Genomic DNA, 9127 nt, shown 5'->3' on the forward strand with positions numbered 1-9127 from the left:
AGGCGCTAGAAACTGTGCTTCAATTCGCTATACGTAGGTTTGCCCCCCCAGGTCCAGCAGCAGCGAAGGCAGTTAGTCGTCAATCCAACCGCAGCTAGCTAGCCAACGGCGGCGGCGTTAGTCTTTGCTTGTCCTTTAAATCGAGTAGGTGTGTGCGACCGTTTCCTTTTTCTTTCTCTTTCTCTCGTCCTCTCTTCCTGTTGTTCTCTCCGGTCCGGTCCGGCCCTACGGCGCCGCGTAGTGAAAAATTCGCCCTTCGCAAAATGGCGACGCAACCGACAACCATGACCAGTAGAAGAAGAATGAATGAATACAAGGAGACGATGAACAACAGAAATGGCTCGAGCACGGTTTATGAAGACGTTCTTCTAACCAATGGCCATGCCGGTTTTCACACCAATGGACGTATACAGGTTTGATCGTCGTCGTCTTTGTCGTCCTCGTCGTCGTTGTCGTCGTCGTCGTCGTCGTCGTCGTCACCAGCACCACCACCACCTGTGTCAGGCATGTTCATTTTCTTTCAACTTTTTTTGGACGTTCATTCGTTACGTAGTAGACCTCTCTGGACGACTCCGTGGAATTTCTTTGACAATTGATGATGATGATGATGATGATGATGATGATGATGATGATGATGATGATGATGATGATGATGATGATGATGATGATGATGATGATGATGATGATGATGAACCAAAACCAATTTACTCTTCTGCAAAAATATTAATTCGCTCCACGCTCTATTACACTCTACGTACATTCTGTATCTGGTTGATTGGTTCGATTCGAATCGACTTCACGTCTCGCGTTGATGCCGTTCGTACAAATTACTGTGCTTAGCTGTGTACGTACTAGATAGGAGGAAGTATGTGAAAATCAGATCAGAATAATTGTTGCGATTAACAGTCGGAACGCGTTTAATTACGTTTCGATTACTTCCAACGTGTATCAAACAACTTCCAATTGAAGAATCGCAATTTCAGAGACAGTCACACACTGTCCTGTCTTCTGTTACAAGCATATTCGATGAATCAACGAGTTCTTAACGATACAATAACTGTATACTGTATAGCACGATGGAACGATGATAAGTTGTAACGACGAATGTAGCCAACGTAAAAGTTTTATTTGTTTCTCGAATGCCTGATTTCTGATTGGCATTGGATTATTTTTCTAAATTTAATTCGTGTTCGCCCATGTTTACCGAGCTTTCGAAACCAGTCCGTTTGTTGTCGGTCGTATCGCGAAAGCCATCGCCGTGTACCAAGTACGGATTTTCGCGATGATTTCGCGTAATATAGTTTTTCTAATTTCTACGCGATATCGACGTGAAATGTGGAGACGCGACTCTTTCGAACTTAGTTTGTGCGTCGTAATTCGGTATCATCGGGATCACTGGGAATATCTGATCGTCGTCGCCGCCGCCGCCGTCGATTGCTGTGAAGATACTTGTAACTATTATCAGTACTAGTAGTAGTGTATGACCTTTCAGTTGCGCGAGAAAAAATTGACACGATTTACTGAGAACTAGAACAAAAACTAGTAGATAAGCGTACTGCTACTGATTTTTGGAAGAGGATGGAAGTAAAAGTGTAACGTCGTCCTTGGCGGCACACGTGTACGTGCCTATTTCACGTCGATAATAGGTCGATTTCAAAATTTCCGAAACCTCGAACAATGAATAAGCTTGCTACTTTATCCTATCCATCGCCGGCTCATTTGCCGATCATTCGCGATCAAGAGGATTAATATCGTAACATTCGAGAGTGCACGTGTGCACGCGATCATATCTATACTATCTCATCCTCATTGTTAGTATTAAAATGATTGATGTCATTGTGGGATACGGTTAACGGTACGGAGCATTAATAAAAAAGAACGTACGTACGTGAGGGAAGAAACTATGAAAACCGTTTCTTCTTTACGTTTGTCTTTGTTGAAAGATGACAATATCGCTATCCGATAGATTTCCTACAGTGAGCGATTTATCTGTCACGACGGATTCGTTAACACCCGTTATTACATAAGGTTCGCTCGAGCTCTTCTGTGAGCGAACAACGATACGATACGATATCGTACGTACGTACATTTATAGTAATAATATTTAATGTAAGAAGATCAGCGAAAATTTGTAGTAGAAGTAAAATTTTTATCTGTAACGATTCATCGCGTTAGAATCGGGTAATATTTTTTGTCGAAACAAGTTTTATGATCAACGACAGAATGATCGTTCGAGTAATGCCTGTTCGTCCCATATTTCCAGTCCCTCTCTAGTACAGGAAACAGGGATTTGAGCAAATGCTCAAGGCGATCTTAAATATAAGTAACGACTCTGAATACCGAACATTAAGTATATTGCAATCGGTACGACATACGTACGTGTTAATTGTAAGTCGTATTCAAAACTGTGCATAGTTTCCAGAGAAAAGAACGAAGCCGGAGCCAGAGAAGTCGAGGTCGAAAGAGTCGTTTGAGAGGGTACCGTTCGTCACTGCGGCGCTAACCCATTTAGGATTTTACATCCTTATGTTTCTGGGTTTCATAAATCAGTTGCTCTTCGCACCGAAAGTCGCACAAGAGTACAATAGAGAGGTAAGTTGTTTACGTTAAAAAATATTTCTTACCAGATACGAGTACAAGATGTTCGTATTCGTACACAGCGCGCGCGGAACGAGAGCGAAATGAAAAAGAGGTGGTGGGCTCGAGCCGGGTCGAAAGCATTTTGTGAAAACAGTGATCGTAAAGAGGGGTGGTGGTGATACGAGGTGGAAGTTAAATCGATTCGGTTCGAAGTTGTACTACGTATTTATCTCTACATCTACTGTATATACTGTATATATCTAGTACGTTGCATATATGACTATATGTTCCATACATAGTCCGAAGTAATTTTTTATTCCGCTGCCGCTTATGTAATTTTTGTCAGTAATAATATTATATTTAGTATCAGCGCGAGAGAGAGCATTTCTCAGAAGCGATTAGAGTCATCGCAATTGCGTCACCGCGACTGTAGGCGAGATTACATTTCAAGAAAAACGTTTCACCGCGATAACGAGTTTCCAGGGAAGAACCAGGAGTGTATTCAAATACGGTTTTGCACACGGTACGCGATTAAAGTTAAGACTAAAGAAAACGATAATGATCACTCCTTTCGAGTCCTCAATTTCCGGTCCGCCGCCGCGACTGTCCGTGTATTCCGCATCCTTACACGCGTAGTAATGCGCAGCGAGAACGTTTTGGGCCGTTGCTGCGTTATACACAGCAGTCGAGTGATTTACCCACTACGTAATTTATAACTGTCCGGTCAACGGACTCGGAATTAAAAATTTAATCGGCAACTCATAAAAAACTTATTAATGCACGTGCTCACCTTGTCGTTCAAGCTCCCCTCAAACGTAACACACATGTAAATCAATCGTTTCGTTACGAAACGAATACGCACGTCTGTGTACGATCGTCGCACGTTTTCGTCTAGCTCGATATATTGGTGAGAGAAAAAGAAAATTACAACTTGTCGTTGTTTCAGGGTTATGCACCGCTTTACGAAAATTTCGAAGGATTTTACCTTCGGTACGTGTACAGAAGAGTGAGGGATTGTTGGAACAGGCCGATATGTTCTGTTCCAGGTGCCACGGTTACGCTCAAGGACAGGATAACGAAAGATTACGGATGGACGTTTCAGTAAGTGGATGATAACGTGTCGTTAAAACTTTTACCGGTATACTGTATAACTGGTAAAATTTAACTACCCGCGCGATCTTTCATTCGGAGAATAGTAGTAGTACATTTACGCTTCAATTTACTTTTATTTTCTCTTCCTTTTTTTAATTACGCGAATTTAATTAGTTGGCTCACATCCATTCCGTTTCACGTACTTACTTAAACCTGAAGTTTCATCAAATAGTTGTCGCACGTTCAGCGTGAAACTGCTGCTGTTGCTGCACAGATTCGAAACTCATAGGGACTCTCGATTGAAGACGAACACACAGGAAGACGTACATTTGTGTTGATTAAATGTAATGAAGGGAACTCACTCGAGGAGATTTGACGACCAACACACAGAGAACGCAAAACGAGATTTATAACTTCTTTGCGCCCGGATACAGTGTCACAGTCTAGGATACAGTGACACAGACGATTCTTTTAATTTTCAACAGAAATGTCTTAACGTTCAATATAACTGTAATTTTCTCTAATCATCATCGTCGTCGTCGTCGTTGTCGTTTAAGCGCATCAATGCTTCTTAGTATTATTTCGTTAATGCTACTTAATACGGACTCTATTTCCATTTTCTATCCATGTGTAGATTCACGGGGACGAGCACGGAATGTATCAATTTGGGGTCGTACAATTACTTGGGATTCGCCGAGTCGGATGGTAAATGTGCCGATGAAAGCATCGAAACGTTAAAAAAATTTGGTTGTGCCAATTGTACCAGTCGCCTCGAGCTGGGTAATTCTTTCTTTCTTTCTTTCTTTCTTTCTTTCTTTCTTTCTTTCTTTCTTTCTTTCTTTCTTTCTTTCTTTCCATCGTACGTCGATCGATTTCTCTCGCGATACAGCGAACGCACGCGTATAACACGCGCGCGCGCGCGGCTCGTCGAAGATGATCTCGACATCGTTGTCATCGTCGCGATCCTACTTACCCCTTTTATTCTTCTAGGTAACATGCCGATTCACGAAGAATTGGAACGATTGACCGCCAGATTTCTAGGTGTCGAAGATGCCATTGTCTTCGGTATGGGTTTCGCGACGAACGCCCTTAATTTACCTTCGTTATTGTATAAGGGATGTTTGGTGCTGAGCGATGAGAAAAATCATGCTTCGTTGATACTTGGATTAAGGCTCTCCGGTGCTACCGTTAGGGTATTCGAGCACAATAGTGAGTGATCAAAAAAATTATGGCCGGATATTTCCAAGGAACGCTGTTGTTAACTTTCTTCTATTCTCATCGTGGTGATGGTGATGGTGGTCCTCGTTGTCGTCGTCGTCGTCGTCGTGGTCAGGTATGAAACATTTAGAGAGAGGCTTGAAAACGGCAATAGTGTTCGGGCAACCCGGATCCGGGGAACCTTGGAAGAAGATAGTTATCGTCGTAGAAGGTGTTTACTCTATGGAAGGCTCCATTGTACATTTGCCCGAAATCTTGGAGCTTAAAAAAAAGTACAAAGTGCGTACGTCTCTCTGCTCGGATAACTGCTGCTGCTACTACTACTACCACTCTTGTTACGCGTATTTTGACGCGTGCTATAAAAACTCGATTGAACCGTATCCGTATCTCTTCTAGGCATATGTTTATTTAGACGAGGCTCACAGTACTGGTGCACTGGGAAAGCGTGGAAGAGGTGTTTGCGATTATTATGGAATTGATCCGCGAGAGGTGGACATACTTATGGGGACCTTTACAAAAAGTTTTGGATCCGCTGGTGGATACATTGCTGGAACGCAGGTGAACAAAATTCTCAGTTCCAGGCTACGTACGCGTGCACACTACGAATCTATCGTTAACACTTTGAACGATAAACCGTCGTGTCGTTATCAAAATGTGTTGCGTAACGAGATCGTCGGTCGTTACGATCCGATTCAATTCTGTATAGTTTCATTCGCAATCCACAATTCATGTATAACGCAGGCGGCGGCAGCAGCGGGTCGGACGATGACTATGAAATGTTCGAAGCATCGAACGAGGAATGCTCACGCTGGCACGTTTTAAATATACAGAACCGGCGACCGACGATAACGCTGCGCGCTCGTATCTCGTGTTTCCATCGATGTCGTTGGATATGTTCAAGATGTTAACGATACTTTCGCGACACAGCAGCCACTAAAAGCCATTAATTGAAATCAAGTAAAAATAATAATTCTATAATTTTAGACATTAATAAATCATTTAAGGATACACAGCCACGCGCACGCTTACGCGGCAGCGATGTCTCCACCGGTGGCGCAGCAAATCATAACTTCGATGAAAATAATCGCTGGGGAAGATGGCACGGACGAGGGTAAGAAGAGGACGAAACAATTAGCCAGGAACACCAGATACTTTCGACGTAGACTGAATCAGATCGGATTGATCATTTACGGTAACGAGGATTCGCCAGTCGTGCCCATGTTGGTTTATCTGTTTTCAAAGATCGGGTTCGTATACAAAAACTAATTCGGGACGCGACGCGACGTACGTTCCGACGACGGACGATTCGTGTAGTAATTGACGAGAGTCAAGTCACACGGTAATTAATTGATTAACAGCGCGGTCGTACGAACTTTAACGACGCATAACGTAGCAGCGGTCGGTGTTGGATTTCCGGCAACTCCACTGATGGAGGGCAGAATACGTTTTTGTCTGTCTGCCGCACACACCAAGCAGCAGTTGGATTACGTGAGTGGTGACCCATAATATCAGTTTCTTTTTATTTCGTACATGTTAATCGTGTTAGAATTTATCGACAGGTGTCAGATCGTTTCCGATCGTCGTCGTCGTTTATTGACCATTGCCTTTCCCGTTTGTCCGTCTGTGTGTTTTCTCATTTTCTTTCCTCTTTTTTATTTTGCTCGTCCCCAGGTATTGTCACGCATCGAAAGCCTTGCAGACTCGTTGGGTCTAAGGTATTCCCGTAAATTTCGCGATCCGCTAGAGATAGAATATTTCTCTTCGGACGGAGAGAGCGACGAATGACCTGTTGCTGTTGCTGCTGCTGCTGCTGCTCTACCTAGAAAATGGACTCTCTAGGACGTTTACTTCGTGCTCCGAAGAAGCACCTTCTAGTACTTCTACGGAGAAACGACACACTGCCTTGGAAGAACTCTACACGCATTCTTTTATATGCTTTTCACAATCGATACACACACGCATCCTTCTATTCGGTCGAACTTATCGCGTCGCAATATTCGCCGCCGCTGCCGTCACCGCCGCCGCGCAAGTGACACGAAGAGGATTTTTCTGGATCCTTGAATATCGCGAGTAAACAACTCTATTCATCGTTATTTAATACCAGAGTGAAAATTAATAACTTATTATTTTTTCGAAACTGACACTGCTCATCGTTTCTTCTTCCTTTTTCTTTCTCTCTTTCTTTATAATCTTTGATACATACGTGCTATTCGCGCGCACTCGTTACGATTCCGTTTCATGGTAGATTTTGTTTTTCACGACATGAATGAAAAAGTGTCGACGCATGTTTTGAGAATGAATTTATCCACGTGTCGTTAATCGTACGCGCCTAGATACCTACGCATCGTACTTGTTGTGCAACGAATTATGAAATATCAATGGAGAAGTTGAGAGTGCGTCAGAGTTCGGTTGCCCGCGATGCACACCAGGCTCGTAGAGGCATATGCACATATCGCGATGGCCAGATGATATGCCAACAGATTCACGACGACGACCATCACCTCCACGTAGTTTTAACGAGTAAAATTGACTAAGAATAGTTATTGCCCCCCCCGTACGCACGAGTCGTCGGTAGACAAGCTGCGCGCGAGTTCGATATTTTTCTAAGGACGACGAAAGAAAAACGGTCCAACCAACATTCTTTTGTTTCCGACTTTAATTCAAAAACTTATCCTGTTGCGCTCATTTTCCTAAAAATGGCATCAGCGTACTATTATTACCAGATGCATTTAGTTTTACTCACGTTATGACGTATACGTACTTGTTGTAGGATTACTTTTCGTCGTACAATAAGTAAATTAGGAACCACATTGAAACGGAGTGCACAAACTTTTTTGACAGACTATATTTTCTTTGATCGTAGCGGAATTGCTACGTTAAACGAATAGTTTAAATGTTGGGAAGAAGCGCCGTGCGCGTATTTTTATTTCATTATATTGTTATTACAAAAAATTGTTATTTCGATGTATATTTTCAACGACGTATCACGCATTCACTAATTGAAAAAGAATTATATGACACATGCGCGAAATAAAAGAATATTTTATGGTAAACGAATGAATATGACTTGTATTAAAAGAGATAAGGTGATGACCTTTTCAAGAGAATAGACAAGCCTGTGTATTCTTTATGACTACTGGCGCGCGCGCGTGTGTGTGTGTGTACGCACGCACGCAAGTAAGCACGCACACGTAAGGCGTAACGGTTACGATTAAAGGTACGTGACGCGAGGGATGACTATTAAACTGTCGAGTTTGTAGGTATGCGCGAAAGGATGTTTTGAATTCTACTTAAAATGATGCTGTTGGCGGAAATGCAATCGGTAGGTTCGTAAGGTGGTTTTATCGAAAGTACATCCTCGATCGTTAAAATATCATTCTGCTCTTTTACTGGAAATCTATTTTCTACGAGTATTCCGATCGCAGCTGCTTTCCTCGTTTCCAACATAGTTCGAACGATATCTTTTGGCGCGTTCGTAAATAATTCTGGAATCTGACGGCGACGACACGGTTCGTTCGAGCAAATCGATATACTTTTTATCGTATGACCAAATACTATTTTCAAGCCGGTTCGTTGACGGCCTTCTGGCAATGATACCACCACCACACTGTAAAACAGGTAATAAACGCGTTGTGAAAAGCAGGAACCAATTACCGAGCTCAAGTGTTTAAAAACGACAGCGACATGAGATACAATTTTTTGACCTTTTCGATACCGGATCGACGGTGTATGCAATACCAGATATCGTGTCGCCATCCACGGTTAAAATGTCCACTTCCATTCCGATGTAACTCTTGAATAACAAGGGATCGTTTTTATAAACCTCGTGTGAAAAATGTAGATCTTGTTCCATGACGATCGACGACGATCAACAATCCGCCCGATTACTTAAGTATTATCCCTCTGGTATTATTATTATTACCGCGGCGCTACGTGCGCACGAGAAAAGGCAAATCGGCAAATGGCCACAATCAGCCACAACGAATGACTGACAAACCACCACGGTCCACGAGCCGAGCCGCAGCGCGCTCATATTTTTTCCCTCGAGGCTCGCTTCCCCTCTTTTTCGCCCGTATTTCGATCCCCACTACTATTCTCCTCACGCGCGTTCGCGAAGCTCTCCGCAGCGCCACCTGCATAACATTTCGTCCTAGTGATTTCTGAATTTGAATCGGACGAAATGAATTATTATGAAGAGCGAAAGTAAATGTAATGAATATAATTTATATACATGTAT

The 9127-nt window shown here is 42.8% G+C and overlaps 2 protein-coding genes across 8 annotated transcripts; one reads left to right on the forward strand and one right to left on the reverse strand.

The window, feature by feature from the left end:
* Positions 1-40: 40 nt before the first annotated feature.
* On the forward strand, positions 41-7943 carry lace (serine palmitoyltransferase long chain base subunit). Of its 7 annotated transcripts, none has more exons than XM_018029491.2 (10): positions 41-413; positions 2416-2592; positions 3527-3681; positions 4307-4452; positions 4663-4881; positions 5006-5169; positions 5287-5448; positions 5875-6137; positions 6249-6378; positions 6562-7943. In XM_018029491.2, exons 1-10 carry the CDS (start codon positions 264-266, stop codon positions 6673-6675), a joined length of 1680 nt encoding a protein of 559 aa, XP_017884980.1. In that variant the 5' UTR covers positions 41-263; the 3' UTR covers positions 6676-7943. The 7 variants fall into 7 exon arrangements, with proteins under 7 accessions (XP_017884980.1, XP_017885004.1, XP_026672241.1 ...); XM_018029515.2 differs by having other exon boundaries at positions 49-148; positions 6562-7031; XM_026816440.1 differs by having other exon boundaries at positions 51-144; positions 6562-7031.
* On the reverse strand, positions 7785-8918 carry LOC108628015 (gem-associated protein 6). Its single transcript, XM_018029657.2, has 2 exons — positions 8595-8918; positions 7785-8497 (listed from the first exon to the last, which is right to left on the reverse strand). Exons 1-2 carry the CDS (start codon positions 8741-8743, stop codon positions 8131-8133), a joined length of 516 nt encoding a protein of 171 aa, XP_017885146.1. The 5' UTR covers positions 8744-8918; the 3' UTR covers positions 7785-8130.
* Between the last annotated feature and the right edge of the window lie 209 nt (positions 8919-9127).

The sequence above is a fragment of the Ceratina calcarata genome, unplaced genomic scaffold (genome assembly GCF_001652005.2).
Source record: "Ceratina calcarata isolate Rehan_Ccalc_2016 unplaced genomic scaffold, ASM165200v1 scaffold127.2, whole genome shotgun sequence".
In the NCBI taxonomy this organism is placed as follows: Eukaryota; Metazoa; Arthropoda; class Insecta; order Hymenoptera; family Apidae; genus Ceratina; species Ceratina calcarata.

What these genes read in the sequence shown, in the direction of transcription:
- lace (XM_018029491.2), top strand. Translation starts at nt 264, where the DNA reads ATGGCGACGCAACCGACAACCATGACCAGTAGAAGAAGAATGAATGAA. An exon ending in ACACCAATGGACGTATACAG is followed by an intron (nt 414 to 2,415) that starts GTTTGATCGTCG and finishes AACTGTGCATAG; the next exon opens with TTTCCAGAGAAAAGAACGAA. An exon ending in GATTACGGATGGACGTTTCA is followed by an intron (nt 3,682 to 4,306) that starts GTAAGTGGATGA and finishes ATCCATGTGTAG; the next exon opens with ATTCACGGGGACGAGCACGG.
- LOC108628015 (XM_018029657.2), bottom strand. Translation starts at nt 8,743, where the DNA reads ATGGAACAAGATCTACATTTTTCACACGAGGTTTATAAAAACGATCCC. An exon ending in GTCGATCCGGTATCGAAAAG is followed by an intron (nt 8,498 to 8,594) that starts GTCAAAAAATTG and finishes CCTGTTTTACAG; the next exon opens with TGTGGTGGTGGTATCATTGC.